General features: G+C 36.8%; 1 protein-coding gene across 1 annotated transcript in view; it reads right to left on the bottom strand.

The window, feature by feature from the left end:
• Window positions 1-15,470, bottom strand: part of LOC147356075 (membrane cofactor protein-like) — a 60,912-nt gene that overhangs the window by 10,095 nt on the left and 35,347 nt on the right. Inside the window, exons 7-10 of the mRNA XM_086342207.1 lie at window positions 9,659-9,706; window positions 4,939-4,992; window positions 4,198-4,233; window positions 3,352-3,667 (exon numbers count right to left, since the gene is read on the bottom strand). Of these exons, the coding sequence (XP_086198333.1) occupies window positions 3,352-3,667; window positions 4,198-4,233; window positions 4,939-4,992; window positions 9,659-9,706 (454 nt within the window). The remainder of the gene's footprint in view (window positions 1-3,351; window positions 3,668-4,197; window positions 4,234-4,938; window positions 4,993-9,658; window positions 9,707-15,470) is intronic.

Raw genomic sequence — 15,470 nt, 5'->3', positions numbered from 1 at the left:
AACTTAAACCTCAAACTCCACAGAAATTTTTCTTAGTCATAGTAGCTGATAAAATCCTGCACAATTTCCTCCTGTTGCAGTGATATTAAAAGCAGCTAAAAACATTTCTAGTAATGAAATGAAATTCAGACAGTGTACTCATGCAGGCACATTTTAAAAAGCAAAAGAAACAAAAGAGACCATAGCAAAAATCAACAAAGCCAAAAGCTGGTTCTTTGAAAGGATAAATAAAATTGACAAACCATTAGCCAGACTCATCAAGAAACAAAGGGAGAAAAATCAAATCAATAAAATTAGAAATGAAAATGGAGCGATCACAACAGACAACAGAGAAATACAAAGGATCATAAGAGACTACTATCAGCAACTATATGCCAATAAAATAGACAATGTGGAAGAAATGGACAAATTCTTAGAAAAGGACAACTTTCCAAAACTGAATGAGGAAGAAATAGAAAATCTTAACAGACCCATCACAAGCACGGAAATTGAAACTGTAATCAAAAATCTTCCAGCAAACAAAAGCCCAGGTCCAGACGGCTTCGCAGCTGAATTCTACCAAAAATTTAGAGAAGAGCTAACACCTATTCTACTCAAACTCTTCCAGAAAATTGCAATGGAAGGTAAACTTCCAAACTCATTCTATGAGGCCACCATCACCCTAATACCCAAACCAGACAAAGATGCCACAAAAAAAGAAAACTACAGGCCAATATCACTGATGAACATAGATGCAAAAATCCTTAACAAAATTCTAGCAATCAGAATCCAACAACACATTAAAAAGATCATACACCATGACCAAGTGGGCTTTATCCCAGGGATGCAAGGATTCTTCAATATTCACAAATCAATCAATGTGATACACCACATTATCTCAATAGATGCAGAGAAAGCCTTTGACAAAATTCAACATTCATTTATGATAAAAACCCTCCAGAAAACAGGAATAGAAGGAACATACCTCAACATAATAAAAGCCATATATGATAATCCCACAGCAAACATTATCCTCAATGGTGAAAAATCGAAAGCATTTCCTCTAAAGTCAAGAACAAGACAAGGGTGCCCACTTTCACCATTACTATTCAACATAGTTTTGGAAGTTTTGGCCACAGCAATCAGAGCAGAAAAAGAAATAAAAGGAATCCAAATTGGAAAAGAAGAAGTAAAACTCTCACTGTTTGCAGATGACATGATCCTCTACATAGAAAACCCTAAAGACTCCACCAGAAAATTACTAGAACTAATCAGTGAATATAGTAAAGTTGCAGGATATAAAATCAACACACAGAAATCCCTTGCATTCCTATCACTAACAGGGATAAATAGAAAGAGAAATTAAGGAAACAATTCCATTCACCATTGCAACGGAAAGAATAAAATACTTAGGAATATATCTACCTAAAGAAACTAAAGACCTATATATAGAAAACTATAAAACACTGGTGAAAGAAATCAAAGAGGACACTAATAGATGGAGAAATATACCATGTTCATGGATTGGAAGAATCAATATAGTGAAAATGAGTATACTACCCAAAGCAATTTATAGATTCAATGCAATCCCTATCAAGCTACCAATAGTATTCTTCACAGAGCTAGAACAAATAATTTCACAATTTGTATGGAAATACAAAAAACCTCGAATAGCCAAAGCCATCTTGAGAAAGAAGAATGGAACCGGAGGAATCAGCCTGCCTGACTTTAGGTTCTACTACAAAGGCACAGTCATCAAGACAGTATGGTACTGGCACAAAGACAGAAATATAGATCAATGGAACAAAATAGAAAGCCCAGAGATAAATCCACACACATATGGACACCTTATCTTTGACAAAGGAGGCAAGAATATACAATGGATTAAAGACAATCTCTTTAACAAGTGGTACTGGGAAAACTGGTCAACCACTTGTAAAAGAATAAAACTAGAACACTTTCTAACACCATACACAAAAATAAACTCAAAATGGATTAAAGATCTAAATGCAAGACCAGAAACTATAAAACTTCTAGAGGAGAACATAGGCAAAACACTCTCTGACATACATCACAGCAGGATCCTCTATGACCCACCTCCCAGAATATTGGAAATAAAAGCAAAAATAAACAAATGGGACCTAATTAAACTTAAAAGCTTCTGCACAACAAAGGAAACTATAAGCAAGGTGAAAAGACAGCCTTCAGAATGGGAGAAAATAATAGCAAATGAAGCAACTGACAAACAACTAATCTCAAAAATATACAAGCAACTCCTACAGCTCAATTCCAGAAAAATAAATGACCCAATCAAAAAATGGGCCAAAGAACTAAATAGACATTTCTCCAAAGAAGACATACAGATGGCTAACAAACACATGAAAAGATGCTCAACATCACTCATTATCAGAGAAATGCAAATCAAAACCACAATGAGGTACCATTTCACGCCAGTCAGAATGGCTGCGATCCAAAAGTCTACAAGTAATAAATGCTGGAGAGGGTGTGGAGGAAAGGGAACCCTCTTACACTGTTGGTGGGAATGCAAAGTAGTACAGCCACTATGGAGAACAGTGTGGAGATTCCTTAAAAAACTGGAAATAGAACTGCCTTATGATCCAGCAGTCCCACTGCTGGGCATACACACTGAGGAAACCAGAATTGAAAGAGACACGTGTACCCCAATGTTCACCACAGCACTGTTTACAATAGCCAGGACATGGAAGCAACCTAGATGTCCATCAGCAGATGAATGGATAAGAAAGCTATGGTATATATACACAATGGAATATTACTCAGCTATTAAAAAGAATACATATGAATCAGTTCTAATGAGGTGGATGAAACTGGAGCCTATTATACAGAGTGAAGTAAGGCAGAAAGAAAAACACCAATACAGTATACTATCACATATATATGGAATTTAGAAAGATGGTAACAATAACTCTGTATACGAGACAGCAAAAGAGACACTGATGTATAGAACAGTCTTTTGGACTCTGTGGGAGAGGGAGAGGGTGGGATGATTTGGGATAATGGCATTGAAATATGTATAATATCATATATGAAACGAGTCACCAGTCCAGGTTCGATACATGATACTGGATGCTTGGGGCTGGTGCACTGGGGCAACCCAGAGGGATGGTATGGGGAGTGAGGAGGGAGGAGGGTTCAGGATGGGGAACACATGTATGCCTGTGGTGGATTCATTTCGATATATGGCAGAATCAATACAATATTGTAAAATTTAAAAATAAAATAAAAATTAAAAAAATATATAGCATGCAATACAGAAGACAAACAAAAACTGCATAAAAATATGTCAAAAGTAAAAAGGCTAGAATAAGTTAGAAGAAATGTGTTTTGATTTACCCTTTCATCTCCTTCTCCTCTTTCTGCTTCTTCTCTTTCTCCTTCTTCTCCTTCATCTCCTTTTCCTTCTGCTTCTTCTCCTTCTCTTTCTCCTTCCTCTCCTTCTCTTTTTCCTTCCTCTCCTTCTCTTTCTTCTCCTCCTTTTCCTTCTCCTCCTTCCTCTGCTTCTCCTCCTTCTCCCTCTCCTCCTCTTCTTTCATATCCCTCACTTCCTTCTCCTTTACTTCCTTCGCCTTCTCTTTCATATCCTTCTCTTCCTTCTTCCCACTGAAAAGACATCTGTACAGGCACGTGCAAACTACTACAACAGCAACAACTACAAGAAAACAGGAAGCAAATGGCGTGTGACTCTGGAAACTAACTGCCAAGATTCCAGACCAAGCAGAAGAAATCAGTGTTAGTTATGTTTATTTCTGACCATTTCTATCATCAGAAAATACTGTTTTATTTAAGCCCGTGTACATTTACATTCCATCTTGATTCTTCAGTATCTAAATCCAGCCCCCTGGAATCACTTGAACAGTCTACAGTAAGTTAGAGCCCTTACTTAATTTAGAAAATTATCCACAGCATATTTGGGAAATAGACTCACATGACCAATCGTCATGGTCATTTCCATGACCAACTGGAAAAACATGTATTATTTAGGGCTTGTTACTAAGAGGATATGTAGAATATAAAACAATATACAATCACCAACATAAGGCAGTATATCATAGAAAAGGTCAGATATTATTAGACTATTCTACTGTAAAAACTATAGTAATGGAAAATCATTGAAAAAATGCACATCTCATCTTCATATTACATCATTATTTAAGTGGTATTAAAATCTGAGATACTTACTTGCAGTAAGAATAGCCAGAGCAATGATTCCTGCATCTGAGAAAAAGTTTTAAAAGTTTTGAAGATATGGAACACATATGGATCCCAGATAGCAGCTATACTTTAATTTTGATCAGATCATCTAAGAACTACAGCAAAAATGTTTATCAATCTAGTTTGCACATGACTGCTGAGTGCATCCAAGTCATTTTGATCACAGAACCCTTTTAAATAGATTCCAGGTACAGGATCCATCTTGTTAAACTCTTAACAGGAACCTCCCTTTTCATTGTGTTCTGCTATAGCTACCACTCCAGGTTACCGAGTACAGCTTATCAGGGGCTTCCTAAGTGGCTCAGTGGTAAAGAATCTGTCTTCCAATGCAGGACATGCAAGAGACAGGGTTCAATCCCTGGGTTGGGAAAAATCCCCTGGAGGAGGAAATGGCAACCCACTCCAGTATTCTGGCAGGCTTACAGTCCATGGGGTCACGAGTTGGACATGACTTAGTGATTTAGCATACAAGCACGCCAAGACTATTAGAATCCACTAGATTAGAGAAAATTACCTACATGTGTCTCTATATCCCACCACTTAACATCTGTTGTGGTATCTACATTAATAACACAATTGTAAATGTCAATTATTACCAATTATTTGTGACACATTATTTCTTCCCTACCTACAAATGATTTAACCATGATGTTTCTATATAGAAATCTAAGGTTTCGTAATGCAGGTTATTAATAATCAAAATAATACCTAAATCCTCAAAGTCTTCAAGTGATGGTATTTCGTCACTGGGATTGGGGTATCCTAGGGGAAAAAATTGGAAATAAGTTAAAAGGAAGACTAAATAAATCTTAAAGATCTATAAATTCATTGCTGTTGGTTTTGTACCTTTTTATAATTCATAATTATAATTTAATTTTCCTTATAAATTATATTAATGTTTCTCATTCAAAGTTGCATCATTAAATTTTATAAATTTTTATTTTAACTTATATTATATTATTATATTCAATGCCATTAGCATTCTTCTTCTGGTCTATTGATAGTCCTGTGACTAACTCTATGTACAGCAAGCAAATTTATCATCAGCATAGTCTCAAAATCAGCCTTGAATTCAATGTGATTCTAGATAGCTGCTACTGCTAAGTCACTTCAGTTGTGTCCGACTCTGGGCGACCCCATAAACGGCAGCCCACCAGGCTTCCCCGTCCCTGGGATTCTCCAGGCAAGAATACTGGAGTGGGTTGCCATTTCCTTCTCCAGTGCATGAAAGTGAGAAGTGAAAGTGAAGTCATTCAGTCGTGTCTGACTCTTCGAGACCCCATGGACTGCAGCCTACCAGGCTCCTCCGTCCATGGGATTTTCCAGGCAAGAGTACTGGAGTGGAGTGCCATTGCCTTCTCCGGATTCTAGATAGAGGAGAGCTTAAAAGTGATTTGGAAATTGCTCTGGAGTACACTCCTCAACATAATACAGGCCATTTATATAATACTCATAGCTAACATCATACTCAATGTCGAACGACTAAAACTTTATTTTCAGGTCAAGAACAAGACAGAATTCCTGCATGTGCCACTTCAAGTCAACATAATATTGGAAGTTTGGGTCACAGTCATTGTGCAAAAAAGAAGTTAAAAATATCCAGATGGGAAGGAAGAAATAAAATGATCTGTTTATAGATGACATGGTCTTTCACATAGAAAGCTCTCTAAAGATCACACATACATTCACACAAATGCACACAGCTGCTAGAACTAGTGCATTAATTCCTCAAAGCTGAAGGATACAAAATCAACACACACAACAGCTGTGTTTCTACACGCTAACAATGAACAATCCAAACAGGAAAGTAAGCAAACGATTCCATTAACAATGGCATCAAAAACAAGAAAATACTCAAATAAGTTTAACCAAGAAGATAGAAGACTTGTACATTGAAAACTATAAGAAAATTGCTGAAAGTGAAGAAGACTTAAATGAATGAAGGAGATTTCAAAACTTACCAAAATCAGGACAATAATCAGGACAATACTGGTATACAGACAGACATACAGACCGATGGTATAGAATATAGGGCCCAGAAATAAACCCTTGCTTATATGGTCAAATGATTGTTCACAAGGGTGCTAAGAGCATTCAGTGGGGAAAGGGCAGCTTTTCTCAACAAACGATTTTCAGAAAACTGGATATCCACATGCAAAGGATGAAATTTGACATCTATGTTATACTATATACAAAAAGTAATTTAAAATGAATTGAAAAACAAAGGACATAGAACTATAAAACTCTTAGAAGAAAATAACGAGGACAATTTCATAATATTGAACTGGAAACGATTTCTTAGATGTGACATCAAAAGCACATGTAACAAAGAGAATAATAGATATATCAGACTACATCAAAACTAAAAACTTTTGTGCATCAAAGGACACTATTAATAGAGTGAAAAGCAACTCACAGAACGAGCAGAAACATCTGCAAACAATAAACCTGATAAGGGATTAATATCCAAAATATATCATACACTTCTAAAACTCAACAACAACACAAAGCCATTTTACAAATAGGCAAGAGACATGAATAGACATTTCTCCAAAGAAGATATATAAATGGCCAAGTAGCACATGAAAAGCTGCTCACATCGCCAATCATTAGGGAAATGCAAATAAAAGCCATGAGATACTACTTCACACCTGTTAACTAACATAGATAATTTTGGTTATTATAAAAACCAGAAATTAACATGTATTGGAAAAGAGGGCAAGAAATTAGAAACTTTTCACTGGTGGTAATGAAAATGGTGCAACCAATTTAAAACATTTTTTTAAAAAATGGAGGACAGTATTTTCAGTTCCTCTGAAAATTAAACAAGAATTAACATATAACCCAATAATTCCAGTCCATGGTATATACCCACTCCCAAAATTCAAAACAGGGACTCTAAATAGATACTTAGATGCCAATATTCTGAGAGGCATCATTTAGAATTGTAAAAAGGTAAAAACAACCCAGTATTATTGACAGATGAAATTACAAATAAAATGTGGTATATACAAACACTGGAATATTTTCAGCCATAAAAGGAATAAAGTTCTGAGATAAGGTAGATGAGCTTTGAAGACATTATGCTAAGAGAAATAACCCAGACACAAAAAGATGCATGCAAAATTCTAATTAAATGAGCTATCTAGGTAAGTTAAATTCATAGATACAGAAATTAGAATAGAGGTTACTGAAGCTGGGATGATGGTTGAGAAAGAAGCATTACTGCTTATAATGGGTATAAAGTTTAGTTTGAGGTGGTGAAAAGTTTGAGAGATAGTAGTGATGGTTGTACAACAATGTGAATACGTTTAATGCTACTGAATTGGCTGAAGTGGTAAGGAAAAGTACATAAATGTTGATCTCAAAACACTCGGAGAAAAGACAAGTTATTCAACAAATGGTGTCACTTTGCCATTGGATGGGAGTTGGGTGAAGTGAAGAGGGATCTGATCTCATTCCATATCATAATAAATTTCAGGCGTACCAAAGGATGCAGTCAGTATGCATGGTTGATATGTTTATAAAGTTTTGGCATGGGGAAATCCTAAAGCTTTTATAAGAAAGACACAACACTCATAGCCGTCAGACAAAAGATCCATACATCCGGCTACCTATTAATATACAACTTTTGCACATATAAATGACCTCTGATAGGAGAATAGTTAAATAAAATATAATGGTGCATATTAAAGTCATCATTTAAAAGGATAAGAATAACACAAACTATAATCCCAATACAAGACATTAAGTAGAAAAAATCAAGTTTCAGAAAAATATGAACAGTATGATGTCATTTTTGCTTAAGAAAAAGAGAAACACACCAAATTAAATGTGTAGCTACACATGTGAGGATTTTGATATACAGAAATAGATACAAAGACACCTTAAACTATTTTTCTTTGTTTTTAGTTTTAATTTTTAAAATTTTCTTAATTATGAAAGCATAAAACTGGAGCCTATTATACAGAGTGAAGTAAGCCAGAAAGAAAAACACCAATACAGTATACTAACGTATATATATGGAATTTAGAAAGATGGTAACAATAACCCTGTATATGAGACAGCAAAAGAGACACTGATGTACAGAACAGTCTTGTGGACTCTGTGGGAGAGGGAGAGGGTGGGATGATTTGGGAGAATGGCATTGAAATATGTATAACATCATATATGAAATGAGTCGCCAGTCCAGGTTCGATGCACGATACTGGATGCTTGGGGCTGGTGCACTGGGACGACCCAGAGGGATGGTATAGGGAGGAAGGAGGGAAGAGGGTTCAGGATGGGGAACACATGTATACCTGTGGCAGATTCATGTTGATATATGGCAAAACCAATACAATATTGTAAAGTTAAAAAATAAAATTAAAAAGAAAAAAAATTATGAAAGCATAATAACACATTTTCAGGAGACTTGGAAAATACAGAACAAAGTTACATATAGTTCTACTATATATTATAATTATTTTTAAGTAGATAAATTAAGATTTTTGGTTAGAGTTTCAATATCAAAACCTCAAAAGTTAATAGGATGAGTAGACAGAAAAGTAGAAGGATATAGTAGACCTGAAAAGCACTATGAGCCAATTCAACATAATTAAATTTATATAATTTTCACACAAAGGCAGGATACAAATTCTATTCAAGTTTCCATAGACTATAAACCAGGAGACACTGGAACATACCCAATGACTTAAGGTGCAAAAATTTCATGGTTTAAAGGTATTGAAATCATACAGAGTCTATTCTCTTATTGTGGAATTATGCTAGAAATCATTATTAAAAGATATTTGAAACTAACCTGCATAGTTTCAAGAGCAATGTGACATTTACCAAGAGAAATCTTTGACTTAGCCATTTGAAAGCTTCAATGAAGTTAAGACAAAAAACACAGAAGGCAATTGCAGAGAAGAAAGTATTTAAATGAGAAACTGATATCAAAATGAGAAATTAATATCAAAGATACTTTAGAAAGCCAATCAATTCAGAACTGTCTACTTTTATATGATGAAGACACCCTAAATTATTAAGAATGATAATAGTAATAGGCTATAGAAAGAAAAGAAGAATTCACCTTTTACTCTGTACACATTGGTAATATTTGAAAATTTAAAAACATATATTCATATATAAAACTAGTGACTAGTGAAAATAAAGCAAAAAAAAAAAGAAAGAAAAAATAAACTAACAACCCTAGGGAAAAATTTCATATTAAAGGATTTTATAAGTTCAAATTAACAATAAAAAATATTTTAGAAACAATAGAAAAATGAACAAAAAACATGAATAAATAAATATAGACAATAAAACTTCAGTCTCACTGATTAAAGAAATGCAAATTAAAATAAAACATATGATTTTGCACCCATATAAAGCAACTTTTGCACCTTATAAAGCTCTTAAGAAGTAGGATAAAGAATTACTGAACCTGGATATTTTGAAAGTGGAGTCTTCGTTGGATGAGTTGGCTTGTAACCTGGAAACATAAATTTGACTTCATTAACCAGCCATATCAATACAAAATTATGAATTTAATTTTGGTCTTTATTCTTTAAAAATTATTTCTTAAAACAAATAACAACATAGGCTCAGAACTTTGCGCTTCTCTTTCTGGGTTTAACCTAAATAAATATTAGCACAAGCACATAAGGATGTATGTGTAAAATGTTCACTACAACTAAGTATTTTATAAAGAACATCCAAGTAGTTAATTAACTAATAATAAATCATAAAATTTATGTTTCTTTAAAAAAATCCAGGTAGTACCATATTCCAAACTTCTTCTTTTTCACTAAGGATTTCTTGGATCTAAATTAGCACATTTAGATCTGACTTAACACCACTAACTCAGATGACCATTATATGTACTACTGTGGGCAAGAATCCCTTAGAAGAAATGGAGTAGTCATCATAGTCAACAAAAGAGTCCAAAATGCAGTACTTGGATGCAATCTCAAAAATGACAGAATGATCTCCGTTTGTTTCCAAGGCAAACCATTCAATATCATGGTATTCCAAGTCTACGCCCCAACCAGTAATGCTGAAGAAGCTGAAGTTGAACAGTTCTATGAAGAACTACAAGACCTTCTAGAACTAACACCAAAAAAGATGTCTTTTTCATTATAGGGGACTGGAATGCAAAAGTAGGAAGTCAAGAAACACCTAAAATAACACGCAAATTTGGCCTTGGAGTACAGAATGAAGCAGGGAAAAGGCTAATAGAGTTCTGCCAAGAGAACGCACGGGTCATAGCAAACACCCTCTTCCAACAACGCAAGAGAAGACTACATATGGACATCACCAGATGGTCGACACCAAAGTCAGACTGATTATATTCTTTGCAGCCAAAGATGGAGAAGCTCTATACAGTCAGCAAAAACAAGACCAGGAGCTGACTGTGGCTCAGATCATGAACTCCTTATTGCAAAATTCAGATTTAAATTTAAAAAAGTGGGGAAAACCACTAGACCATTCAGGTATGACCTAAATCAAATCCCTTGTGATTATACAGTGGAAGTGAGAAATAGATTTAAGGGACTAGATGTGATAGACAGAGTGCCTGATGAACTATGGACGGAGGTTCATGACATTATACAGGAGACAGGAGTCAAGACCATCCCCAAGAAAAGGAAATGCAAAAAAAGCAAAACGGCTGAGGAGGCCTTACAAATAGCTGTGAAAAGAAGAGAAGCGAAAAGCAAAGGAGAAAAGGAAAGATATACCCATTTGAATGCAGAGTTACAAAGAATAGTAAGGAGAGATACGAAAGCCTTCCTCAGTGATCAATGGAAAGAAATAGAGGAAAACAACAGAATGGGAAAGACTAGAGATCTCTTCAAGAAAATTAGAGATACCAAGGGAACATTTCAAGGATGGCTTAACAAAGGACAGAAATGGTAAGGACCTAACAGAAGCAGAAGATATTAAGAAGAGGTGGCAAGAATACACAGAAGAACTGTACAAAAAAGGTCTTCATGAGCCAGGTAATCATGATGGTGTGATCACTCACACTCACCTAGAGCCAGACATCCTGGAATGTGAAGTCAAGTGGGCCTTAGGAAGCATCACAACGAACAAAGCTAGTGGAGGTGATGGAATTCCAGTTGAGCTATTTCAAATCCTGAAAGATGTTGCTGTGAAAGTGCTGCAGTCAATATGCCAACAAATTTGGAAAACTCAGCAGTGGCCACAGGACTGGAAAAGGTCAGTTTTCATCCCAATGCCAAAGAAAGGCAATGCCAAAGAATGTTCAAACTACTGCATAATTGCACTCATCTCACATGTTAGTAAAGTAACACTCAAAATTTTCCAAGCCAGGCTTCAGCAATGCATGAACTGTGAACTTCCAGATGTTCAAGCTGGTTTTAGAAAAGGCAGAAGAACCAGAGATCAAATTGCCAACATCTGCTGGATCATGGAAAAAGCAAGAGAGTTCCAGAAAAACATCTATTTCTGTCTTATTGACTATGCCAAAGCCTTTGACTGTGTGGATCACAATAAACTGTGGGAAATTCTTATAGAGATGGGCATACCAGACCACCTGACCTGCCTCTTGAGAAACCTGTATGCAGGTCAGGAAGCAACAGTTAGAACTGGACATGCCAGTTGGAACCAGACAACAGACTGGTTCCAAATAGGAAAAGGAGTACATCAAGGCTGTATATTGTCACTCTGCTTATTTAACCTATATCCAGAGTACATCATGAGAAACGCTGGGCTGGAAGAAGCACAAGCTGGAATCAAGATTGCCGGGAGAAATATCAATAACCTCAGATATGCAGATGACACCACCCTTATGGCAGAAAGTGAAGAACTAAAGAGCCTCTTGATGAAAGTGAAAGTGGAGAGTGAAAAAGTTGGCTTAAATCTCAATTTTCAGAAAACTAAGATCATGGCATCCAGTCCCATCACTTCATGGCAAATAGATGGGGAAACAGCAGAAACAGTGGCTGACTTTATTATTATTATTATTATTATTATTATTATTTTGGCTCCAACATCTCTGCAGCTGGTGATTGCAGCCATGAAATAAAAGATGCTTACTCCTTGGAAGGAAAGTTATGACCAACCTAGACAGCTTATTGAAAAGCAGAGACATTAGTTTGTTAACAAAGGTCCGTCTAGTCAAGGCTATGGCTTTTCCAGTAGTCATGTATGGATGTGAGAGTTGGACTGTGAAGAAGGCTGAGCGCCAAAGAATTGATGCTTTTGAAGTGTGGTGTTGGAGAAGACTCTTGAGAGTCCCTTGGACTGCAAGGAGATCCAAGCAGTCCATCCTAAAGGAGATCAGTCCTGGGTGTTCATTGGAAGGACTGATGTTGAAGCTGAAACTCCAATAGTTTGGCTACCTGATGCGAAGAGTTGACTCATTGGAAAAGACCCTGATGCTGGGAAAGATTGAAGGCAGAAGGAGAAGGGGACAACAGAGTATGAGATGGTTGGATGGCATCACTGACTCAATGGACATGGGTTTGGGTGTACTCCAGGAGTTGGTGATGGACAGGGATGCCTGGCATGCTGCGGTTAATGGGGTCGCAAAGAGTTGGACAGGACTGAGTGTCTGAACTAACACCATTATATATTGCTAGTGATCCTTTGTTGGATTATTTCTCTAACTGAGGATAAAAAATGATTGACAATTATATAATGAAAGTTTATTTTTTATTAGTAAAGGAAAGATCCCTGTAGTCTTTTCATGTGCTTTTTCTCACAAAATATTCACCTCTTCTTCGAACAGTAAACTGTATCAGTGTTTTAAAAATCCTTGATTATTGTTCAGTTTCTTTGATCACGTTTGACTCTTTGCCACTCTGTAGACAGCGGCATGCCAGGCCCCCCTCTTCTTCACTGTCTCCTGGAGTTTGTTCAGATTCATGTTTATTGAGTTGGTGATGCCATCCAACCATCTCATCCTCTGTCATCCCTTTCTCCTCCTGCCTTCAATCTTTTCCAGCATCAGGGTCTTTCCCAATGAGTCAGCTCTTTGCATCAGGTGGCCAAAATATTGGAGTATCAGCTTCAGCATCAACAGCATCAGTCCTTCCAATGAATATTCAGGGTTTATTTCCTTTAGGATGGACTCGTTTGATCTCCTTGCTGTCCAAGAGACTCCAAGAGTCCTCCCAGAACCACAATTCAAAAGCATCAGTTCTTCAGCATTCAACTTTCTTTACAGTCCAACTCTTACATCTGTACATGGCTATTGGAAAACCATAACTTTGACTATATGGACCTTAGTTGGCAAAGGGATGTCTCTGATTTTTAATACACTGTCTAGGCTTGTCATAGCTTTTCTTTCAAGGAGCAGGCATCTTAACTTCATGGCTGCAGTCACTGTCCACAGTGATTTTGGAACTGAAGAAAATAAAATCTGTCACTGCTTCTACTTTTATCCCTTCTATTTGCCATGAAGTGGGGAGACCAGATGCCATGATGTTAGTTTTATCAGTGATGAGTTTTAAGCCAGCTTTTTCACTCTCCTCTTTCAATTTCATCAAGAGGCTCTTTAGTTCCTCCTTCACTTTCTGCCGTTAGAGTGGTATCATCTGCATATGAGGTTGTTGATACTTTTCTCAGATATCTTGATCCCAGCTTATGCTTCATCTAGCCTAGCATTTTGCATGATGTGATCTGCATAGAAGTTAAATAAGCAGGGCAACAATATATAGCCGTGATGTACTTCCTTCCCAATTTTGAACCAGTCTGTTGTTCCATGTCCAGTTCAAACTGTTGCTTCTTGCTCTGCATACAGGTTTCTCAGGAGGCAGGTAACCTGGTCTGGTGTTCCTATCTCTTTAAGAATTTTCCACAGTTTTTTGATCCACACGTCAAAGACTTTCGCATAGTCAGTGAATCAGTAGATGCTTTTCTGGAATTCCCTTGCTCTGTATGATCCAATGGATGTTGGCAATTTGATCTCTGGTTTGTCTGCCTTTTCTAAACCCAGTTTTTACATCTGGAAGTTTTCATTTCACATACTGCTGAAGCTTAGCTTGAAGGATTTTGAGCATTACCTTACTAGCATGTGAACTGAGCACCCTTGTACGATGGTTTGAACATTCGTGGCATTGTCGTTCTTTAGGATTGAAATGAAAACTGACCTTTGCCAGTCCTGTGGCCGCTGATGAGTTTTCCAAATTTGCTGACATATTGAGGGCAGCACTTTAACAGTCACATCTTTTAGAACTTTAAATGGCTCAGTTGGAATTCCATCACCTCCATTAGGTTTGCTCATATAATACTTCTTGAGGCCCACTTGACTTCACACCCCAGGATGCCTGGCTCTAGGTGAGTCACCACACGATGCGGTCATTCAGGTCATTGAGACCTTTGTCTGTGCAGTTCTCCTCTGTACTCTTGCTCCCTCTGCTTCATCTCTTCTGCTTCTGTTAGCGCCCTGTTGTTTCTGTCCTTTGTGGTCTGCATCCTTGCAGAATATGCTCCCTTGATATCTCCAATATTCGTGAAGAGATCTCCAGTCTTTCCCATTCTACTGTTTCCCTCTTTCTTTGTTCATTTAAGAAGGCCTTCCTATCTCTCCTTGCTATTCTCTGGAACTCTGCATTCAGTTGGATATATCTTTCCTTTTCTCCCTTGCCTTTAGCATCTCTTCTTTTCATGGCTATCTGTAAAGCCTCCTCAGACAATCACTTTGCCATCTTGTATTGCTTTTTCTTCTTATGAAATGTTTATGGTCAACTTTGAAAAAGGCATATCGACAAACACTGTATACCACAGTGCATAGTCTCACTAACCATATGAGTAAACATGGGTGGGACTGTGAGTATAGATTTAATATGCAATATTCATATATATAATATAATATATAAAATATTTACATAAAATATGTAATTATATAATTTATATATAAAATTTTATAATTTATATAGTTCAGTTCAGTTGCTCAGTCGCGTCCGATTCTTTGCGACCCCATGAATCGCAGCACGCCAGGCCTCCCTGTCCATCACCAACTCCCAGAGTTCACTCAAACTCATGTCCATCAAGTCAGTGATGCCATCCAGCCATCTCATCCTCTGTTGTCCCCTTCTCCTCCTGCCCCCAATCCCTCCCAGCATCAGAGTCTTTTCCAATGAGTCAACTCTTCACATGAGGTGGCCAAAGTCCTGGAGTTTCAGCTTTAGCATCATTCCTTCCAAAGAAATCCCAGGACTTATCTCCTTCAGAATGGACTGGTTGGATCTCCTTGCAGTCCAAGGGACTCTCAAGAGTCTTCTCCAATA

This window comes from Bos grunniens, chromosome 16, assembly GCF_055505025.1.
Source record: "Bos grunniens cultivar Pamir isolate PY7600 chromosome 16, Bosgru_T2T1.0, whole genome shotgun sequence".
NCBI lineage: Eukaryota > Metazoa > Chordata > Mammalia > Artiodactyla > Bovidae > Bos > Bos grunniens.
This window is presented reverse-complemented; position numbering and strand designations above follow the sequence as displayed.